The 24,064-nt window shown below is 34.7% G+C and overlaps 1 protein-coding gene and 1 long non-coding RNA gene across 6 annotated transcripts in view; one reads left to right on the forward strand and one right to left on the reverse strand.

The window, feature by feature from the left end:
- LOC150095706 (DNA excision repair protein ERCC-6-like) overlaps positions 1 to 24,064 on the forward strand; it is a 269,923-nt gene that overhangs the window by 113,776 nt on the left and 132,083 nt on the right. For all 4 annotated transcript variants that reach the window (XM_090409872.1, XM_090409870.1, XM_090409874.1 and 1 more), the window contains exons 11-12: positions 1,580 to 1,792; positions 22,916 to 23,030. In XM_090409872.1, the coding sequence (XP_090265998.1) occupies positions 1,580 to 1,792; positions 22,916 to 23,030 (328 nt within the window). The remainder of the gene's footprint in view (positions 1 to 1,579; positions 1,793 to 22,915; positions 23,031 to 24,064) is intronic.
- Positions 1 to 24,064, reverse strand: part of LOC150095707 (uncharacterized) — a 93,513-nt gene that overhangs the window by 13,474 nt on the left and 55,975 nt on the right. The window contains exons 1-2 of one of the 2 annotated variants that reach the window (XR_016550038.1): positions 11,408 to 11,486; positions 8,225 to 8,356 (exon numbers count right to left, since the gene is read on the reverse strand). This is a non-coding gene — a long non-coding RNA (uncharacterized LOC150095707). Of the gene's footprint in view, positions 1 to 8,224; positions 8,357 to 11,407; positions 11,487 to 24,064 lie in introns of those variants that run through there. The other variant, XR_016550037.1, reaches the window with a different exon arrangement.

The raw sequence follows: 24,064 nt of genomic DNA on the forward strand, positions 1-24,064 counted from the left end.
CTTCTTCCTGGCATAAATCCAAACTGCTCCTCACGGATGCGATGAGGAGCAGTTTGGATGCGATATTTGCGCTAAGGCGATCGATGGAGAAATATAGAGAGATGCAAGTGGAGCTGCACATGGTGTTTATAGACCTGGAAAAGGCATACGACAGAGTGGCCAGGCAGAAGGTGGTGAGGTGTAAGAGGAAGAAGGGGTGTCAGAGAAGTACGTGAGGTTGGTGAAGGAGATGTATGAGGGAACAGAAACTCAGGTCAGGACTAGTGTCAGCATGACAGAAGGGTTCCCCATTGTCGTAGGGCTACACCAAGGGTCAGTTCTGAGACCCTACCTCTTTGACCTGGTCATGGATGTACTAGTGGAGGATGTCAAGGAGGCACCATGAAGCATGCTGTTTGCCGATGACATTGTTCTATGCGAATCATCCCGAGAGAAGCTTGAAAATACCCTGGAAGAGTGGAGAAAGGTATTGGAGGAGAGAGGCATGAAAATTAACCGGGAGAAGACTGAATATATGTCAGCGGGGAGTGACGAGGATATGATCATACAACTTTAGGGTGAAAGGCTAATTTCAGGGAAGAAATTCAAGTACCTTGGGTTGGTCGTCGAGAGGAATGGTGACCTGGATGAGGAAATACAGCACCGAATAATATGCGGCTGGATGAACTGGAGGAATATGAGCGGGGTCCTGTGCGACAAGAGAGTGAGTTGTAAGAGGAAAGGAAAGCTGTATAAGATGGTGGTGAGGCCGGCGATGCTTCATTGCACGGAGACGTGACCTATAACCAAGGCACAGGAGAGGAAGATGGAGGTAGCGGTGATGCGGATGTTGAGATGGATGAGTGGCCTGACAAAGGACAGGATAAGGAATGACTACATCAGAGGGACGGTTAAGGTGCGACCAATTGGCAAGAAGATACAAGAAAGTAGGCTGAGGTGGTTCGGACATGTAGAGAGGAAGGGTGAGGAGTATGTTGGTAAACGAGTGGAGTATATGGAGTTGGAAGGAAGGAGGAAAAGAGGCAGGCCCAAGCTCAGGTGGAGGGATAAGGTGACAGAGGATCTTAGGGAGAAAGGATGGAGTCCGAAGGACACCCTGGACCGGAGAACTTGGAAGAGGAAGGTTAAAGATCGTTCGCCGACTCCGTTTAACATGGGATAAGGCATAGTGAAAGAATGTTGATTAAAAATTAGTCATTAATTTTTAATTAACTATCAGTTCAAATATGATAGTAATTTAGGTTTGCCTAATAATATATTATAATTATCCTATTGAGTCATTAAACTAGTGTAAAATTGAGCAGGGGTGTTAGGTCATTCAAATAGTTGAAGGGGGGATGGGCAGCAGGCAAAAAAAAAGGTTAAGAACCACTGATCTACATGAAAGTAATATAAGGATATATAATCTTGCATCACCTTTAAATTATTAAAATTCAAGTTTTGAAGAAATAACAAAAGAAAATGATATTTTGATTGGAAAAGCATGTTTATTTTGAGTTAATCAAGATCCAAGTTGAAAATTTATTTTTTGTTATTTTATATGCTAATGACATGTAACATTTATCTTACTAATTGCTAGCTCTGACATGCTCGAGAGTGAACTAGAAGATGATGATGCATTGTCTGGAATATCCTTTGAAAATGTTCCAGATGAAATTCTCATTCAAGAATCTGGAAAATTGACTTTCTTGTTAAAACTTTTAGAAAACCTGCACTCTGAAGGGCATCGCACCTTAATATTTTCTCAATCAAGAAAAATGCTTGATATTATTCACAGAATTTTAGCTAACAGGTAATATTTCATTTATTGAGGTAATATGATAAAATGAAATGCCTCAGTATCGGTTATTTTTGCTTTCAAGAACCTTATTTTAAAAAGGTAGAAGTAACAAGATTAAAAGTAAAAGGATTAAAAGAAAAGTTCCCACTTTTCTTTTAATCCTTTATAGCAATTATATGACAACACATCAAAAGCTATTATTCACAGAATTTTAGCTGACAGGTAATATTTCATTTATTGAGGTAATATGATAAAATGAAATGCCCCAGTATCAATTATTTTTGCTTTCAAGAACCCTTATTTTAAAAAGCTAGAAGTAACAAGATTACCACTTTTTATGGCAATTATATGACAACACATCAAAAGCTTGCATCCATAGTTATTTAAAAGAACATTTTTTTTTTAAATTCTGTTATTTTCCTTTCAGTTACTTGTTTTATAAACTAAATTGTTAATTCGTTTTTTAGATCTGACACAGTGCCTGTGTAGGCCTTGTTAGAGCATTTCTGGTTCCATAATACTAGACTGCCAAAAGAAAGACTTATTATAGGTTGGATTCTAGTTGCTGACTAGAAAACATTTTTTTTCTTCCAGATTAAATGGCTCTAGAGCTCTTTGGCACAGGCAAGGAGGGATCTCTGAAACATATTTTTATCCCAACATCTGAGGAATATTGATCAGAGAACTATTTCAGATGATCTGCAAGTTAATTTCAGATCATGAGATGGTGGCAGTTGTCTGCTGCATACTCTTGCCCTGATGCCTTCAAACTCATCGATAGAACTTCACTATCAGTCGTCACTGATACTGGATAAAGGAATTCTGTCTACTTTCTTTGAGAAATAAACGTTTTAGAAGATTCATTCATTCATTTATTGGTACATTTGACACAAATTTTCTCTTTACTTTATAGTTAGTTGATGCAGTAAATGACAGATACTTAAAAATTAAAATACTTTTAATGTGTGTGTGTGTGTGTGCGCGCGTGCGCATGTGCAGGGGTAGAGTTAGTTGAGGCTTATTAGCATCGTCTTAAGCAATAACAAGCATTAATAGAGATCAAAAGCTTACTATTTTAATTAGCATTTACAAGTCAGTATGATACTTTACCTATGGAAAAATAGATCATCATCATCATAAATTCATTCCATGTACCCCTCATGGGTGTACAGGATATGATAGTACTACATGAAAAATTTACACCATTACTAACTTCCTATCTACAATTTTCTTCCAAATCAGTCTGTTACCTGTTAAGACTCCAACATTATCATATCTTATATTTCTATCTTCTAAGACACTTTTTACCATATCAGTCCACCTATATCTTGGTGATCCTGCCAGCCTCTATTTGGCCTGAATCCAGCTTGTTCTTCACCAAGATTTTCTTCCACAATCCTTCTCAACCGTTTCTCAAGTATACTTGCATATATCTTACCAGGAATACTTAGTAGAAAAATACCTCTGTAATTCTCACATTCAGTTTTATTTCCCCTTTTATATATGGGTACTATGAGAGATCTACTGCAATCATCTGGAATTCGTCTGTCTGTCCAGGCCAGGCCTTCTGAACTATGCAGTGCAGCCACTGTAAGACTTTTATACCTCCATACTTGAGCATTTCTGGTCGAATATCATCTACTTCTACTGCCTTTCCACATTTCAGGCCTTTGACTGTTTCTACTTCCAGTTAGATATGTATTCCTGACTGCATGCCTGTTGAGTGTTTTTTTACCACTGTGCTATCACTGCTTGTTTCATTTAACAATTTTTCAAAGTAATTTCTCCATACTTCAAGGATATCTTTTTCTCCAGTTTTCATGTCATCTTTATCATCTCTAATTTCTTTTACAGCACTGTTTCCTCCATTTTTGAGCTTCTTCAACAACTTCCAGGATATCTTGCCACCTTCTTGATATTTATTTTCTATGTTCTTACCCAAGTCTTCTTATAATAGAATGGGGGTGGGATTTATACAGCTTATAAGTTAATTATCTGAAACAGTGCATGAAATAACCCCAGAGAATTTGTCCATAATAAGGTGATCATATTCTGAGTGGGGAGAGTAATTATACAGTCTTAACCTAGGAGATTACTGTGTGTGTGTGTAGAATTTTCATTTAAGAATGGAGTATATGTGAAACTACAGATTTTAAATGTGATTATGAAAAATTTAGACAACAGCTTAGAGTAATGCCATGGCATAAGAAGCTGCAAAGTATGTTAACAGTACATGGGGAAATAGTGAAGTAGTGTTTGAAAGTAGCAGTGGACAGCATTACTATATTAGTAAGTTAAATGGATAAGTAGCATTATTAACATTATCACATACTCCATCTTAACTGAAAATTCCACACATTTAGTCACCTCCCAGGTCAAGACCGTATGATCACTCTCACCAATTGGTGACAATGTGGTCGTATTCATTATAGACAAATTCTCAGATTCAATTACTAGATCCAGTACTTCCATCACATGCTGTCTCAGATAATTATCCTTAGTAACTGCATAAATTCCATTTCCTTCCTCCCATGTATCCTCTCTTCCTTCCAATCTATGAAATCACCCATAATAAATACCTGTCCTCCTCCTCAATCTCACACCAGATAGCCTCAGATGTGCCATTTTCACTGGCACATCCCAAGAGTAAAAGTTGAACTTTTACTCTTGGGTTGCAATTCATCAGTAACACTTCTCTCCCTATTCTTTTCTCTCTATCCTCCCTGAACACACTATATCCTTCACATTTTTTTTTTTTTCAAGTGTAAGCAAACTTTGCTTACACTTGGAAAAAAGGATGAAACTTGGATAAAGGATTAAACTAAATTTATTATATCCTTCACATTCTATTCCACTAACTATATCATTTGATAGCCCTGATGCTTTATACTAACTATTCCACTCTTGTTGATTACCAGGTACTAACTTAGGTGTTTTATATACCTTATTACACTCAATTGCCTCACTGGTATCTCTGTACTCACTTAACCTCTCAACCGGCCGGTGTGGATGAAATATTCAACACTCCCTAGCTTTTTTTCATGGATCAAAACTTCGTCGGCATTCTACCTTTTATCATGCCATTAGCTACCTCCGCCGTTAATCTCGTTACGGCTATTCTATAGCCATTAGTGGATTAACTGTTGCTGAGTGACCTTTGTGTCTCCCTTCCCCCTGTCTTTACGTCTATTGTGTTGCTTAGAATTTCATTTACTGTCCTAAGTTATTTGACCTTTCTTGCCTCTAAAATGATTTATTGTGTCTCTTCCCAAAACTTGAAACGAATTTCACATATGCGAAAAAAATCAATCCTGAAACGACCACTGATCAGCTTTTGCAATGAATCTATTTAGTGATATTTAGTAAATCTATTTAGTAAATTTGGTGTATTTTATTCTACAAATCAGTGCACCGGAAGAGTTGCACTGATTGTTCTTTCACTTTACGTATAATAATTGAATAATTTTTTTTCGAATTTTAGAATTTTCAAATGTTTGCTTTGAAAATATTATGTCAAATATTTATATTTTTAAATAATATTTATTGAAATAAATATGTCCTTTTTCTTTCGTTTCTAGCGAAATAGCATTATATGGATCATCACATTTCAGATTTAGAAACGATTTTTTGTTATTCATAAAGACAAAATAAAAAAAAATGTTAAAATGCTAAATTGCATCACTCGGTTTCCGATCGTTTCTTTTTGGTATCAAAAATTTATATCCAATGATATTTTAGCAGTGATTCTTTGCCTTCGTCATTTATTTATTTATTTGTATTATGCATATTACGATAATATCTAGTGCATAACCTCATAGATATGTTGAAAATATAATGTGAAAAATATCATATACGGAATGATTCAAAATTTTTGCTCATTTTGAAGATTTTCTAATGCTTCCCCCTCCTTATTCTCTCCTGGAACTGAATTGCATAACTACTCTAAATTTCTATACAGGTTTGAAAGCTTTTCTAGACAGCATTCAAAATCAATTACTTCATTTTACCATTTTGACAAAAGATATACGGCAATCAGATTGTATCCTGAAGCTTCTAATTCTGTTCTATTTATTTGCAATCTAAAACCATCTATTCTACTGTCCGCTGAAATTATGTGAAATTTTAGAAATAATATGCTATATTTTCACCATGCAAAATTGTTTATATGCATACCACACAAAAGAAAGTTCAGTAATATTATTGGTGTTTGTTTTTCTTTTAAACAAATCTAAATATTACTTCTGCTGCTACTGGAAGCTATTTCTGAAATGATCTAGGTCTTATAAATACTTGGTAATTCTACAGATCAGTGCACCGGAAGAGTTGCACTGATTGTTCTTTCACTTTACGTATAATAATTGAATAATTTGTTTTCTAATTTCAGAATTTTCAAATGTTTGCTTTGAAAATATTATGTCAAATATTTATATTTTTAAACAATATTTATTGAAATAAATATGTCCTTTTGCTTTTGTTTCTAGCCAAATAGCATTATATGGATCATCACATTTCAGTTTTAGAAACGATTTTTTGTTATTCATAAAGACAAAATAAAAAAAAAAAATGTTAAAATGCTACATTGAATTACTCGGTTTCCGATTGTGTGTCTTTTTGGTATCAAAAATTTATATCCAATGATATTTTAGCAGTGAGTCTTCGCCTTCGTCATTTATTTATTTGTATTATGCATATTACAATAATATCTAGTGCACATCCTCGTGGATATGTTGAAAATATAATGTGAAAAATATCATATACGGAATGATTCAAAATTCTTTTTCATTTTGAAGATTTTCTAATGCTCCCCCCCCCTCCTTATCTTCTCCTAGAACTCATAGGTTTGAAAGCTTTTCTAGACAGCATTCAAAATCAATTACTTCATTTTACCATTTTGACAAAAAGATATACGGCAATCAGATTGTATCCTGAAGTTTCTAATTCTGTTCTATTTATTTGCAATCTAAAACCAGCTGTTCTACTGTCTGCTGGAATTATGTGAAATTTTAGAAATAATATGCTATATTTTCACCATGCAAAATTGTTTATATGCATACCACACAAAAGAAAGTTCAGTAGTATTATTTGTGTTTGTTTTTCTTTTAAAAAAATCTAAATATTACTTCTGCTGCTGGAAGCTATTTCTGAAATAATCTACGTCTTCTAAATACTTGGTAATATCCTCTTAGCTGGAGGAAAAGTTGAAGGCTTATTACTCTCAGTGCTATTGAGAAGAAAGGGGAGAACACTAAAGTGCCTCAGGCTGTAGTGCAGAATATGTCAAGAATGTCTCGTTTCCTTTTCGATTGTTGATAACCTATATCCTAACAGAAATACTGATATTTCGTTTACATGTTTATACATTATTTATGCCAAAATAATTGCTTAATTTATAATGATCAGTTTCACTTTTATTATCAAAAATTAGAAATTAAATCATACAATTATCTTGAAAAAGAGGATTTGAATTATTTTCAAAGAAAAGGTGCATATGCGTTTCATAATCTTCTTCTTTTTTGGGGGGGGGGGGTATAGACCTAATCAATCTGAGGATATTTCAGATAATTTATTTCATAAATTGTTCGCAAGACAGCTGTTACAAACGTAAATCACTTATGGAACATACCCATTCATTTTAGTGTAAAATAGTAGCAAAGGTTCAGTTACTTTAGATATCTAATCTAGAGAAAATATTATGTCTGCTGAGATTAGAATCTTACGTGAATAATTTTTCTGACATGATTTCTCTATTCGTTATAATGTAACCAATTTCCAGATTTTTTTCCCTCCTGCAGACTTCATGTTATATGCAGTGATTTCTTCTTTGTACTACAAGAAAAAAAATCAGATAACAGGAGAAAAATATGTAGTATTTTCTTTTCCACTGACTGAATTTACAATGTTCTTTCTTTGTGATTTGAAGAGAAAGTGCAAATGACTTTTTTCTTACTATTTTTGCCATTATAACATCTCATATAATTATAAGAGTGACATTTTACCGTTTTTCTCCCACACGAGAAACAGAAATAAGGTAGTAATAATATTGTTGATTCTGCCAAACTTCATTGTAGCAGAAATTTTTATTACAAAACTTTGTAATATATATATATCTCCAAAACAAGAAATTTGGAACCCATATCACATCAATGTTGAGTGTTGGCAAGGTGAAAATGTTCCCGTTATTATTTATATATTTCATTTATTAACTAGGGGGCTATGCCCAACCCCCCGTGTTCCGGTATGGTAGACTAGTTCTCCTTCAATTGTGATAACTCAAAAGGGGGTTCCGCCCCTGAATTCTGATGACTCGAATTTTGAAGACTTGACACTCAGGGTAGCCCCTGAGTTTCAAAACGTTTCGATAAACATGACATAAAAAGGCTTATCATTTTATATATATATAGGGTAGATTTTATTTCATTATTTTTTATTGTTTAAATACTTTACCTGGAATACTCTTTCCAGTTTCTCTGTGTCATAAAAAGAACTTAAAAATTAGCCTTCAAGATGAAAAAGAAACAGTGGATTCGGGTATCCCTCTATCAATATTTGTAGTCCTGAAAAGCTGTTTTGATGGCCCTGAAAAGAAACATTTTTTATTTCATACTGTTCAGAATTTAAAATTCTTGAACAGCGTGGAACACCTTGAAGCAAGGGTAAACACACAAAGCAGTTTTACACTCAGGGCACCAGATTTTGTTTCCTTTCTGATATTTTTTTTATTACATACATAATATTTGCGTGCAGGTTTTTTTTTTTTTTTTATTAGTGGTTGGTGGTAGATTTTCAGGATAATGGTTGGAGTTAGCAGCGTTCAACCTCAGATGTCTGGCAGGATTTCCTGTTTTTCTGCTTGTTGAAGAAGGTGCATGTGCATGCAGCAATGCTTTCGCAATTTCTATTCTGTATTCTAGATATGTTATGGTAGACAAACATTTTTTCTTGTACAAGAGGAAACTGTTCCAAATAACAAAATCTAAACACTTCAAAATTCAAATAACATGTCCAAACACTTTTTTGTAATATTTTTTATGCTGTTTCCTCATTACAGAGTAGAATGATAGCTGCTGATCGCACCTGTCGACTCAACCCATAGTGTCCTTGTATGCACACACAGCAATGGGTTTTTCTTTCTTCAAACCATGCTTCTCCACGGATTCCGTTGATGGATTGTGCAGGGAAGATAGCAGAAAAACATCTTTTTTGGCTTTCCAATGTAGTGCAAAGACTTTCCCTCGCTGATAAGTTCGGATTTCCCCCTTCGATAGCTTTCCTGAAGCCAGATCTGGAGGCATATCTCGCCTTTTTGCATTTACAGTACCATAACTATCTGTGCGATGCTGTAAAAGCAAATCAGCGAGTTCACGACACATATATAGTAATTATCCATTATAATGCAGTAACCTTTCCCCCAGTAAAGGGTCTAGTAACTGCATTACTGCACGCATCGACAAGGGGAGATCCGAATATTTATCGTGCTCGATTACAATTTGCTATCCCGTATAAGGTTTGAAATTCCAAAGATATCCACTTTCTGATTCGCAAAGCATAAAAAATTTTACTCCATACTTCGCTTTCTTTTTGGGAATATACTGCTTACATTTCAGTATATGTATGCCACCTTTGAATGGCATAAGGCTTTCATCGATACTCAAGTCTCTCTCAGGAATGTAGAGTGATCTACATTTTTGACGGATTTTCATCAGAAAATCATAAATTTTGTTGAGGACTGGGCAAGGATGTGTTGCCTGATCGTATTCCTCATTATTCTGAAAATGCAAATGATGAGACTGAATTGTTTTTCAGTCATAACATCACGAAACATTGGCGTGTTCAGAATCCAGTCTGTAGACCAATACATTTCGAGAGCGGGCTTTCGATATGTATTTCGAAACTTCGGGTTTTCCACTTTCTTTATTCTGATATTGCATTTGAAGGATGACAGTGATTTTAAATATTAATTTCATCTATATCCGAATATCACATAATTTCCTGATTTATAATAATCAGGAAATATGTATATTGTCTGATTTATAATTTGCTAATTTATAATAATCGCCACATAGTTTCAGTATCGAAAAATTAAAGTTATGTGGAACAATTACTAGAGAAAAATAACGAATTAAATAAAAACTGTACCTATGTATCATAACAGTTTTCGGGTGTGTGATAGTAATGCAACGGGGAGGGGTTTAAACTATCAGAGGTGAAATAAAGTTCAATTCTATTGTAAAAATATGGAAATGAAATTTCACATTTGATATACATATTTTGAATGATAAAAATAAGCAAATGTATCACTTACTTTAAAAATTGGAGAATAAAATATCTGAATTTTGCGGAAAATATAAATTTAAATCATAACTGTTAATTTCATTTTGTAATGACCAATTATACAAGGAAACCAAGAAAGTGAAAGTACAGATTACTATACAACATGAAGAAAAAATTTAGTAATATGATTAAAGAATTTCATGTTATTCTCTAAAGGAAATCTGTTAAGTATTATTTGATTTCGAAGGTTTTGTATAAAAATAATATAAACTGGAACGTCGGCAGCCGGTTTTCTTTTCTTTTTTTAAAAGAATATTTCAAATAATTATTGTGAATTAATTTCTTTGAGAACAAAGAAAAATATTTTGTCTACTAAGCGATTAGAAAAAAATTAGCGCAAAAAAAAAAAAAATTAAATTGGTTCTCCAAGGTAAGGCAATATTTAAGTGAAGAAATTATGCAAGACCTTTATTTTGTCCAGAAATTAAAATTGTATTGTACAATAAAAAGAGAAAACAAAAATATAAATAATTTCTCTATTTTTAGTCTATCATATATAACTAAAATCCAGTTCACCAGCATGGAACAAGAAAGTCCATTTCTTGTTATAGGCAACTGAGAGGCAGCTACGAACGGGAGATAATCCGATTAACCGTTCTCTTCAGCGTGAGGGCAGGCTGAATCATATCCAGATTTAGTTGGAAGTCTATAGATGTCCTAGCCGGTAGGGAGGCTCAGATGTGCCATTTTCACTGGCCTGTAGTTGAACTTTTACTCTTGGGTTGCAATTCATCAGTAACACTTCTCTCCCTATTCTTTTCTCTCTATCCTCCCTGAACACACTATATCCTTCACATTTTTTTTTTTTTTCAAGTGTAAGCAAACTTTGCTTACACTTTGCTTACTCTCTCAATCATGTCACATTTAATCTCACTCTCAATCCTATCTGGTGTTGCATCACACACATTTTCAATTGTATTCTGAGTTCCATCCATTATTTCAATCTTGCGACCTGAGACACACTTCTGATCCTCACTTTCATACTAAATTCCAGCTGCTTTTGGTAATGCATACTCATTGCAGACATTGCACTGCACGAAGTCTCTTTGATTAAATTCTTTAAAAAATGACACCTTGGACGCCATTGTTCTGTTTCACATCAGTGCCATGTGCTACGCTACATAACTTACCATGATAAAGGCTAAATTAACAATATTTAAAACAAAACTTTTAACTTAAACTAATTAACTCCACAATACAGTCTAATTCCAACACAATTTTAAATTCAATAATACTATTTTTTTTTTTTTTAAACTAAACAACTTAGCTTTCGGAGCTCTCCAAACACAGTCATACCACGATATGCCATCTGGTATCCCCAGTGCCATGGCATGTAAAATTGCAAGGGCTGGATGTTGATAGTACATGGGAAGTGGTAACGGAGTGTTTGAAGGAGGTAATGGCAGACTGCATACCTAGAGTCAAGAAAGTAAATCAAGTGGAAGGTTAAATGGATGAATATCATCATTAAGCTGGAGCTTCAAAAAAAAGAAACAATTGTGGAGGGAATTTAAGGAGAGAGGTAACCTCCAGGCACACAAACAGTACAAGGCATAGATTATGACAGCTGAGTTGGATAAAGGTAATGAGTTTACAGTGATACTGCTGGACTTTTCTTATCACACTAGTTACCAGAAGGTGACTAATGTGATAAGAAAAGCAAAAGCAGATTATGAAAGGAAGTTAGCAATGCAGGCTAAAGAGAATTCCAAACACTTCTTTCAATATGCTGCAAGTAAAAGAAGGAATGTATATGGCAGAATGATTTTAATGAATGCCGATGGTAAGGAGGTAACTGAATTAGTCCAAATAGTCGAGTTACTAAGTGAAGAGTATATCATCCAGGTGGTGATATTGGTGGAAAGAGAGAAAGCCGAAGGCTTATATGGGAACTGAGGTAAATGAAATGGAAGTGCATAGCATATTACAGAACCATAATGTGAATATAGCTGTGGGATACCAGCTCTAGTTTTATGTGAAGTGGCGAGAGAATTGTCAGTGCCTTGACCATATTGTTTAATCTAAGTCTCAGCTCTGGGTTAGTCCTCAGGGGATAGAAAGAGGGGCTGGGGGAAATAGTTCCATTGCATAAAGGCGGCTCCAAGACTGATGTTGCAAATTACTGACTGATCAGCATATCAGGAGTTGTCATAGTATTGGAGAATTTGGTCAAGAGCAAAATACAGAAATGGATAGATGGAAAAAGAATACTGTATTGGGATCAGGATGGTTTTGTGAAGGATAGGTCAGGCTTCAGTAACTCACTCACATTTTATAATAGTGACAGCTAAGTTGGATAAAGGTAATGAGTTTACAGTGATACTGCTGGACTTTGCAAAGGCCTTTGACAGGATACCACATGGAAATCTAATCAGTAAACTAAAGCACATGGGAATAGATATAGGGTTGGTGAGATGAATAGGAGGGTGGTTGATGGAGCAATATCAGAGAGTAGTTTATTCAGATGTAGAGTCCAAAAGAAGGCCTGTGACTAGTGGCATGCTGCAGGATTCTGTTCTTGGACTGCTACTGTTTAATTTGTTCATTAACAATATGAGAGGAACTGTTCAGTTATTTGCTGATGATGCAAAGTTGGGTAGAGCAATAGTTAATACAGATGTCAAAATTTTGCAGGATGATTTGAATAGATTGTCAGACTGAGCAAAGGAGAATGGATGTCAGTTTAATGTTGCAAAGTGTAAGATTATTAATTTTGGGGTGAAATAATTACCAGCTGTATATAACATTGGTGGAACCGTGCTCCAGGAAATTGACAAAGCCAGAGACTTGGGAGTGTTAGTGCATAGGGAGTTAAAGGTTAGGGGCACATAGGAAAAGTGGCTAAAGCAGCTCATCAGATCACTTGGTTACTGAAGAATACTTTAATGAGTATATACTAGCAGGTTGTTGTTCCTCTTTATCGAGCCTTGATAAGATCCCATCTTGATTACTGTGCAGATCTGGGCACCAGGGTTTCTTGATGAAGAGGAGGTGGAGAGGATCCAGAGGCAAATGACCAAGATGGCAGCAGGTCTATGGAATGAACATTTGATGATAGCCCATGTGTTACATGAAGATATAAGGAAATTGGCATTTGTCTGACCAGGATCTTAAATCTCAGCACTGGCAGTCTCCCAGGAGAGTGGAAAGAGGGGAAAATAGTGTAACCACATAAAGGAGACTCTGGTGGTTGAAGTATTGGAAAGAAAGCTGGTAAAGAGGAGAATCCAGGAAAGAGTGGATAGAAATATAAAGATCTATGAAAACATATAAAATATATTATATGTAATAAGGTAGGCAGATAAGTAAGCAAAACAGTATTATTGTAGTGCCAAACACAGTATCTAACTAAATATATATATATATAGGGGTGCTTAAGGGTCAAAGCTGTATAACTGAGAGGAGACCTCCACATAGCCTTTAAAGGAATGCGGAGAACCGACCAGGGCTTCTGACCTAATGTCCAATCCTCACCTTCTCGTGGTGCACCCTGTTGGGTATCTACTTGGATACTGAACGGACGAGGATGGGCTGGCAATTTGGGATTTAGCCGACCAAATTGTATTCTTATTGGTTAAACCAAAATATAGAATGATGGTACAACATGACAAAATTTCATGCCGGCTGGGGCGTCGCCCGGTTAAACAAGGCCCCCCGTTGTTTTCGTCAGGGAACCAGGGCGAACAGCGAAAAGTCAGCTACTGGAACAAATCTGAAAACAAACCCCAACTCAACATCACCAGAGTTAAAGATTGGTACTATCAACATAAGAAGCCTGAATGGCAAAGAAATGGAGCTAGCTGAGTAATTAGATAAGTACCAGATTGACATAATAGGGGTGACTGAAACAAAAAAGACAAAAACTGGTGAGATCTTTCTGAGCAATAAATACAAAATGTTATATTCAGGCAATGACAATAGGAAAAGAAGGAGTAGCCATAGTATTCAACACAAAATACGAGGCTAATCTTCTTGAATGGCAGTCAGTCTCAAGTAGAGTAATGTGGGCAAATATGAGAATGGGGAACTGGACAATGAGACTTATTTGTGCCTATGGTCCCACAGAAGGTTCTACTAAGGTAGAAGTGGAGGAATTTTTTGATGCTTTAGAAAAAGCAATGACACAATGAAAAATGAAAAGTTGGTCCTTGTTGGGGATCTAAATAGCAGAGTAGGAAATGATTGTGAGACATACAAAAATATTTTGGGAAAATTTGGAGAAAAGAGCAAAGCTAATAATAATGGCAAATATCTGTTGGATTTCTGCTCAGGACATGGACTGGTTATTACTAACACCATGTTCCAACATAAAAATGTTCACAAATTCACATGGAGAGAAGAGGCTAGGAATAAGAAAAGTCTCATTGACTATGTTATTGTTGATAGTGATGTTTTCTCCCTGGTGCAGGACACCAGAGTGTACAGAGGATTTGAAATTGGAAGTGATCACTATTTAGTCTTGAGCAGGATAAAATTGAATTTCATATTGAAAAGAATAACATGTAAGAAAGTTTTAAAGCGAATAAAAGTTGAGCAGCTCTCAGATGTGAGCTGTAGACTAAAATACACAAAGATTATTGAAGGAAAAATGAAAGAGTTTGAGAACAGGAATCAAACCTTGGAGATTCATTGGCAAACTCTGAAGAAAATATTGATTGATTCTGCCAGAGAGGCATGTGTGCGAGGTTGTTTGTAAGGATAAAAAAATCAGAACCCCCTGGTGGACACAGGAGGTTAAAGAGGCAGTGAAGGAAAAGAAGAAAGCATACCAAAAGTTCCTGTCAAATAAGTCAGCTTGTGCTCTTAGAGAATATAGAGACAAATGCAAGAATGCTAAACACTGTGTAAAACTAGCTAAACAAAAGTCATGGGAGGACTATGGCAAGAATATAGAAAATAAATATCAAGAAGGTGGCAAAATATTCTGGAGGTTGTTGAAGAAGCTTAAGAATGGAGGAAAGAGTGCTATAAAAGGAATTAGAGATGATAAAGGTGACATGAAAACGGGAGAAAAAGATATCCTTGAAGTATGGAGTAATTACTTTGAAAAACTGCTAAATGAAACAAGCAGTGATGACAGCACAGTGGTAAAAAACACTGCCCAGGCATGCAGTCAGGAATACATATACATACTTGAAGTAGAAAAAGCCATCAAAGGCTTGAAATGTGGAAAGGCAGCAGGAGTAGATGATATTCGACCAGAAATGCTGAAGTATGGTGGTATAAGAGTCTTACAGTGGCTGCACTGCATAGTTCAGAAAGCCTGGAAAGAAGGACGAATTCCCAATGATTGGAGTAGAGCTCTCATAGTACCCATATATAAAAAGGGAAATAAAACTGAATGTGAGAATTACAGAGGTATTTCCCTACTGAGTGTTCCTGGCAAGATCTATGCAAGTATACTTGAGAAACGGTTGAGAAGAATTGTGGAAGAAAAGCTTGGTGAAGAACAAGCTGGATTCAGGCCAAATAGAGGCTGTCAGGATCAGATCTTCACTTTACGACAAATAGTCGAGAAAGCATGGGAATATAACAAAGATCTGTATTTAAGTTTTGTCGATCTGGAAATGGCATATGACAAGGTGCCAAGAGAGAAGCTATTCAATACGCTGCAGTTATATGGTGTCAATGGGACATTATATCAAGCAATACTTAGTCTTTATTTGAGTTGTAAGTCAGCAGTTAGAATTGAAGGAAGTACAGGAAGATGGTTTAATGTTAAATCTGGTGTGAGACAAGGATGTACATTATCCCCTCTGTTATTCATTATCTATATGGATCGCATTATGAAGGAAAGTGGTATTAAACATGATATTGAAATTGGAGATGTTAATGTCAGCTCTTTGCTCTATGCGGATGATGTTATACTTCTAAATAAATCCGCTACAAGTCTGCAAGATTCTCTGACTAAATTGAATAACTTGTAATAGATATGGTATGAAGGTCACCAATAAAAAGACAAAGACGATGAAAATAGGCAGAATCATTGAAAATGTCAACTGTGTTGTGAATGGAGAACCTGTGGAACAAGTAAAACATTTCAGCTATTTAGGCACGATTTTTACTGAAGATGGTAAATTAAATATAGAAATAGACAACAGAATCAGCAAAGCTGGTATGGTGGGAAGTCAATTGAATAAATTCATATGGAATAAGAGAGAAATTAGTCAGAACACTAAATTAGCTGTATACAAGACAGTGTTCAAACCAGTTTTAACTTATGGATCTGAGAGCTGGGTCTGAAGTAAAACACTTGACCAAAGACTAGAGACTTCAGATATGAGAGTCCTGAGAAAGATTATAGGCGTGAACAGGTGGCATCAATGGCAGTATCATATTAAAAACGAGGATATTAGGAAAGAACTTGACATTGTCAGCATCCAGGAATGCGTTAGCAGAGCTAATCTCAGGTGGTATGGTCACTTAAACAGAATGGGCGAGATAAGATTAGCAAAACAAGTGTTCTCTGCCAGGTTGGCAGGAAAACGACCGAGAGGAAGACCAAGATATAGGTGGATTGATACGGTACAAAGTGCTTTAGACGATAGAAATATAAGAGCTGATAATATTGGAGTGTTGACAAGTAACAGACTGATTTGGAGGAAAATTGTAGATAGGAAATTAATAATGATGTAATTTTTTTCATGTAGTACTATCATATCCTGTACACCCCTTGAGGGTACATGGCAGGAATTTGATGATGATGATATATATATATATATATAATTAATATTTATATTGTTTATTAATAATTATGTAATTAAATTTACTTGGAAACATTGAAACAAGCTTGGTGTATATATTTCAAATTTTGTAAAAATGCACCCAGTTGATATGAAAGGAACATAGAAACATAATATACTGTGAAGTGGGTCCCCTGGTGAATTGAAACGCATAGGATTTAGTCAGAAGAAGTGAATGTGTTAACTACAAAATCTCTGAGGTACAATCCGATATTTTTTATTGAAAAAATATTTTTTTTTTTTAAATGTTGATTGCGACCCATAATGTAAAAAACACTGATTTAGTTCACTTTTTTTTCAATATTGCTTCATGAAGGACTGTTAGGCCTAACATGACTTTTAAGAAAGGACACAGTTTTAAATGTTAAGTATGTTATATTATCTGTACACATTCTTATTTTTTTAAAAACTGTATGCTTGACATCAATTAGAAAATGTAAAAAAAAAATACTTCTTGTGAAGAACAGCAGTAATTACATAAGCAGAAAATGATCATTGACTACTGTTATTGATTCTTTGTCATTGAGAAAAGAATTAGTCATTCCTGTCATTACCTAACTAGTCACGTTTATAACACAACCACTTTTCTAGAAATTAAAGACTGAAACTATAACTTACGTGGAATTAAATTTAGTAGATGTAAAATTTTTGCCTTAGTTTCTGAGGCACTTGCACTGCATTGATAATGGAATATGATTAAAATACAAATAATAAAAGTATTTTAAAAAGCACCACCATAACATAAGACATCAGTCAGCAGTTAACCATTTGTTGTTGACTGTTGACCGTTTGATGTCTTACTTATGCTATGGTTATCAGTCAACATCAAATGGTTAACCTTTAATCATTTGCTGTCTTACTTATGCTATGACGGTGCTTTGTAAAATACTTCTGTTATTTGCATTTTAATTATACTGTGCTGTCAGTGTACTGAAGATGCATTAAATACTAAGGCAAAAGCATTAGATCTTTTTATGTGTTTCACACCTACAAAAGGTTATTAGTAAACCTATAGTGCATTTATACCATGGGTGCGCTAAGGAATATATATTTACAGAGTAATTGACTCAGCTTAATGACATGTTTATAATTATTAACTGACTTAAATACCGAGAAGAAATATAAGAGATTTAATAAGGTTTCACTACTAGTTTCATCAGAAATACAGACTTCATCAGGTGAATACAGTACCAAGTAGTAAACAACATCTTAAAAATATATTGCACTTTAAATAAACACAGACTTTAGAACAAGTAATAGTTGTGTTTGAAAAGCGTTAGTTCTGGCGTGAAGCACTTTGCATGTGAATGATATCATGAGTATGGCAAAACTGGATTACATCGCTATGTGAATCGGGGAGGCTGTAACTCGGATTACTGTTTAGATGGGTAGGGTCAAGAGCTGGATTCCAAGATAAGTCTCTAATTCATCAGAGCATTTATGGATGTTTGAAGTTAAGTTCCAATCTATTTGATGTTGTTGTTGTTGTCCTTCAACATTGGTATTATCTGGATAGGGCACTAGCATGGGTTCTGTTGTAAGAAATATCATGTTGATGTTCTTCTAGACAGAGAGAGAGATAGAGAGATGGACTTTTCTGCCTGGCCATAATATGGTTTGCTGCAACTGCAAATGATTTTGTATACGCCTGGGAACTGAAGAACGTTGTGTTTTACTTTAGTTGACTGAGGCAAGATCGGAGTTTTGAAAAGTTGGAGAAATATGTTTTAACATTAAATTTCTTCAGGATTTTCGCCAGTTTAGGACAAAGAGAACTTATATTATGTAAGGAGATGTAGGCTGTGGGGTTTGAGTTATCTTCGTTACTTTGTTGATTACATACACTAAGACAATTATAGATACTTTTAGGAGAGTAACTGTTATTTAAGAAAGGCCTTTTGAGGTAACTAAAAGAACTTCATGTTGAAGTTCTTCGTCTTATGACAACAAGGATCTCGCCCGATGAGCTAGTTTGGAAATAATTCCTAATTTTTGAGGGGGGGGGGGGATAGTGGTGAGACAAAGCATGTAAGTATTTATCGGTGTGTGTTGGCTTTCTAAAGATAGAAATCTTGAGACCATCACTTGTTCTAGTAAGTTTTATATCTAGAAAAGCCAAAACAACCATTGGTTTAGATGTGAAGTTTATATTTAGATGAAAATTGTTTAAATGATTCAGGAAGGTTTGTAAGTTTTCCTGGCCGTGCTTCCAAATTAGGAAAATATCTTCCATGTTAAGCAGCCAGATTTTGGGTTTCAGTGTTGCTGAGGAAAAGCTTTTTCCTCAAAATCTTCAAGGAAAACGTTGACTAGCACCGGAGACAACGGACTACCAATGGCCAAACCGTTGTTCTATTTGTAGATTTTTCTTCAAATAAGAAGTAGCCTGAATCTACACAATGAACAACTAAGGCAAAAATCTTTTTCGATAAGTTGTTTTTTAAAAGACTAAGGACTTCCCGGGTTGGAACGTTGGTGAACAGTGAGACTATGTTGAAGCTGACCATTCTGTCTGCTTCGTTAAGTTGGATGTTCTTAATCTTCAAGACAAAACCAGATTCTGAGTGTTAGTTCTGGCTTCACGCCAAAACTAACGCTCAGACTCCTTTTCAAACACAACTACTACTTTTTCTAAAGTCTGTGTTTGTTTAAAGTGCAATATATTTTTAAGATGTTTTCTACCTGGTACTGTATTTAACCTGATGAAGTTGGCATTTCTGATGAAACTAGTAGTGAAACCTTATTAAATCTCTTGTTTTCTTATTATTTAAGTCAGTTAATAATTATAAACACACACACACACACACACACACACATATATATATAATAAAAAAGCTTTAATGACTGTTACCAAGAGATAAAAAGATGACAAGATATATTTAAAAAGATACTACTAGTTTACTAGTTTCGTTGAATAGATCAACATCCTCAGGTATCACAATCAAAGAAGTATATAAAAAATTACAGAGACTTTAAATTGTAATAACAGAACAAGTATAAAAAGGCAGTAGCGTGTTTGAAAAACAAATGCGAGTATGAGTTCCAAACAAACGTATACTACGCGCTGTCGCGAGTACGCCAGTACTGAACAGAAGCAACGTGTGCATCTGAGAGATTGTAACTCAGGCTGTTGTTGAAATGAGAGGAATCTAGAGAAATTTCCCTAGATTCGACAATCTTTCTTTCGAGTTCATCGTAGCACACATGGATGTTAGAAGTTTGAGTCCAGTTTACAATGTGTTGGCGGCCTTCGTCTGAGTTAGCTGAAAAGAGAACGTGGCTAGAGAGAGCGCTAGCTCTAGTCCTGTTATAGGAGATATCTCTACGGTGTTCATCCAAACGTAGAAGGATGGATTTAGCGGTCTGTCCATTGATTTTGTGTGATTGTGGAAAGCCATACTATGGACAGACCGCTAAATCCATCCTTCTACGTTTGGATGAACACTGTAGAGATAACTTGTTCTGTTATTACAATTTTAAGTCTGTAATTTTTTATATACTTCTTTGATTGTGATACCTGAGGATGTTGATCTATTCAACGAAACTAGTAAACTAGTAGTATCTTTTTAAATATATCTTGTCATCTTTTTATCTCTCGGTAACAGTCATTAAAGCTTTTTTATAATATTCCAACCGAGTAAAAATTAATTCTGAAAAAAAAAAAAATATACACACACACACATACATACTGTTGACCCTTGAAGAATGTAGGTTTGAACTGCACGGATCCACTTTCACATGGTTTTTCATGAATAAATATATTGGAAAAATTTTTAGAGAATTGCAACAATTTCAAAAAACTTGCAGATGAACTGCTTAGCTTAGAAATATTGAAAAAATTAAGAAAATGTTAGATATGTCATAAATACATAAAATATATGTAGATACGTCTATTTTATCATTTACTACCATAAAGTATACACAAATCTATTATAAAAATTAAAATTTATCAAAACTTACGCACACAAACACTTATAGACCGTACATGGCCATCTGCAGTCAAAGGAAATGTAAACAAACATAAAGATAGTATTAAATCGTAACTGCATAAAATTAACCATTATTAACTGTTATTAGTTAAATTAATTGGCATAAAATAATTTTATAACAATTCATTCATTGGTATATAGGCTAGGCTACTGCGAAGCAGTCATATCGATTGCACTATGCTACCATAAAGCCATCATATTATTGCTTATTCGTTATCAATGCATGAATTGTTATAGATGTGAATAAATATGAATTTCTTTTTCACATTATCCTTTAATTTTTGATGTCTTATGTCAGTAATAGATATAACATGTACAGTGTTTCTTATCCTACAAGACTATATTGATGTAGGTACTGAACAGACATATGCTTCATCTTGCAAACAGACTTTTTAAACTTTTAAACTACTTTTTAAACTAAACATATTTGGTCGTTTATATAATTCAAATACAACTTATTTATTAATTACCGACCATTTACGAAAAACAAAACTACATTAGAGCCTACCAGTTTCGCCAGCAAACTGTTTTTTGGCTTTTTCAAGGCATTTACGGAGACATGAAAACTAGTAAATGCAAATTGAAAGGAACATAAAAAACGTTATAAACCAACTAGTAGCTAAGGTTACACGTTCGCGTGACAGAGAGGACTCATTGTTCTTATTCATTATCACGTGTGCGTGTTTGTTGTTGTTTCACATTACATGTTTACAACAAGCACGCATGTGTGATAATGAATAAGAACAATAAGTCCTCTCTGTCACACAAACGTGTAACCTTAGCTACTAGTTGGTTTACGTTTTTTATGTTCCTTTCAATTTGCATTTACTAGTTTTCATGTCTCCGTAAATGCCTTGAAAAAGCCAGACAGTTTGCTGGCGAAACTGGTAGGCTCTAATGTAGTTTTGTTTTTCATAAATGGTCAGTAATTAATAAATAAGTTGTATTTACAGTTGTACAGTACTGTAAATGTATTTCTCTTGCTTATGATTTTCTTAATGATATTTGCTTTTCTCTAGCTTACTTTATTGTAAGAATATAGTGTGTGTGTGTGTGTGTGTGTACATAATATATGTCTGAATCGACTGTTTATGCTATCGTAAGGCTTCCGGCAGTAGGATATTAGTAGTTAAGTTTATGGGGAGTCAAAAGTTATATGCGAATTTTCGAACAACACGGAGGAGGGTGGCACCCAGTAAGTGGAGTGATGGTCTCACACCAGGCAATAAAATTCATCTCCCACCTAAAGACAATCACAAACATCCATGTCCATGGTGAGATTCAAACCTGTTGGTTGGAGAGCAAGTATGCTAACCACTCAGCCAATGAGGCTTGCAAAATCTACTAAATTTAATTTCACATAAGTTTTAGTTTCCATCTTTAATTTCTATAAACATAACACCTTATCGGTTTTGAAATGATAACACAACCACATCAGTACAGCCATGTATGATATTATCAGAATTCAGAACCTCTGGCAGCAGCATTGCTATCATATGAGAATTTGATAAGATCTTTGCATGTGCTTTGTACTGCTAACTTGTTTGTTTTATTTAATTGCTAGGTAAAAATATTTGGGATAATACTTTATGCACATACTAAGAAAATCTTCTTGCATTCCACCTTGTGTATACATGCCATTCTAAGTTTGGTATAATATCAGAATTTCTTAAGAAAACTGAGCAAATAACGGTACAATTTCTTGTATATGCTATCTCCACATGGGATGTATGGTGTCAGTAAATTGTAACGCATAGTGCGTTTCATTACTAGGGAAAATTATTTAATAATCTTAACCACTTTCAGATAGTTATCTCAGGGTGAACTTACTGCATGTGAAAAGTAAATCATATGTAGAAAACATTTAAAAAAAAAAAAGTCTTAATTTAACAGGTCTCTCATCAATACAAATATTAATGACCTATTAAGACATTTCTCATCTTAACATATGTTGGAGTTTTAGAGATTATTGAGAATTTGTTAGTATTTTAATGAACAGTTTAATACAACAGTGCATCACATCTTCATGTAGTTGAACTTCTTTTTATAATGATCTCTGTTATTTCGTTTAGAAAATGGAAAGTTATGAGGATTGATGGTACAGTAAACAAAATTGAAGAAAGAGAGAGACGGATTCAGAAGTTTCAGAAAGATTCTACTTATGGTGTGTTCTTGCTTACTACACAAGTAAGTTTATTATTATTATCTAGTAAGAGTAATCATTTTATTTCTGGCCTTATTAGGACTGTACATTTCTTCTGCCAATTGACTTGAGATTAGAATTCTTTCGTGCAGGATTTTCTTATATCGAGTGAAATTCATGTTCAGTTTCATTCTTTTAATGTTACATGGTGGTCAGTATTTAGTTTGATAAAATTATGGAGATTATTACAGTGTTAGGAATAAAGTAAAGCTTATACTTTGCTGCAGCACCTAGGACAAACAAATTAACCTAGGACTGTTAGCAAATTGGTAACTGTCTTACTGAGAGAAAGAGGGGGGGGGGGGTTAGGTTTCTCCCATATAACATAATTGATAAAATATGTCAAAACTTTTGTTTTAAATAATACTAAAGTAATAACTAGTAACCTCACTAGTATGTTGTTTATTATTTTAACGGTATATAATAGAACACAGAAACTAAGTAAATAATTAATTTATTAACTTATTGCTGATATTTCGCTGGTGTTATAACCAGCATCTTCAGAGCACAAAAACACTGTTTGTCACAATACACGAGACTATAACAACATGGTGTACTTAAACAAAATTGTAGCAGCAACACAAAGACTAGAGTCCTGATTTTGGCGCTTTCTATCTGAAAAGAAAAAAAAAAAAGAGCTATCACATATTACTAGAGTCCTAGAAAAGTGCTAGTTTTTTCTTAATATGACTGTCTCCCAGATCTTCAGCAAGTTAATACAGCCATATTTGTTGAGATTTGGAGTGTAGGGCTTCTGTCGCCTCTAAGAACAATCTCCCTGATTTATACGGGTTTCTGTGTTAGTACTTTTGTGTTTTACCAGTTGATCCTGTGTGCAGGGGTATCCAGAGCATGGTCTGCTAGGCCCGACTTCCCATAATGATAATTCCGGACGTATCTGTTATGTTCGCTGATGCGGATGTTCACAGTTCTTCCTGTTTGACCGTAGTAGGCTTGATTACCTGAACAGGGTACTTGGTAGACTCCTGGATGTGATAAAGGAGAAATGCTGTCCTTG

The sequence above is a fragment of the Typopeltis vanoorti genome, chromosome 20 (assembly GCF_054136105.1).
Source record: "Typopeltis vanoorti isolate ZY-2024b chromosome 20, IOZ_Tvanoo_1.0, whole genome shotgun sequence".
Classification (NCBI taxonomy): domain Eukaryota; kingdom Metazoa; phylum Arthropoda; class Arachnida; order Uropygi; family Thelyphonidae; genus Typopeltis; species Typopeltis vanoorti.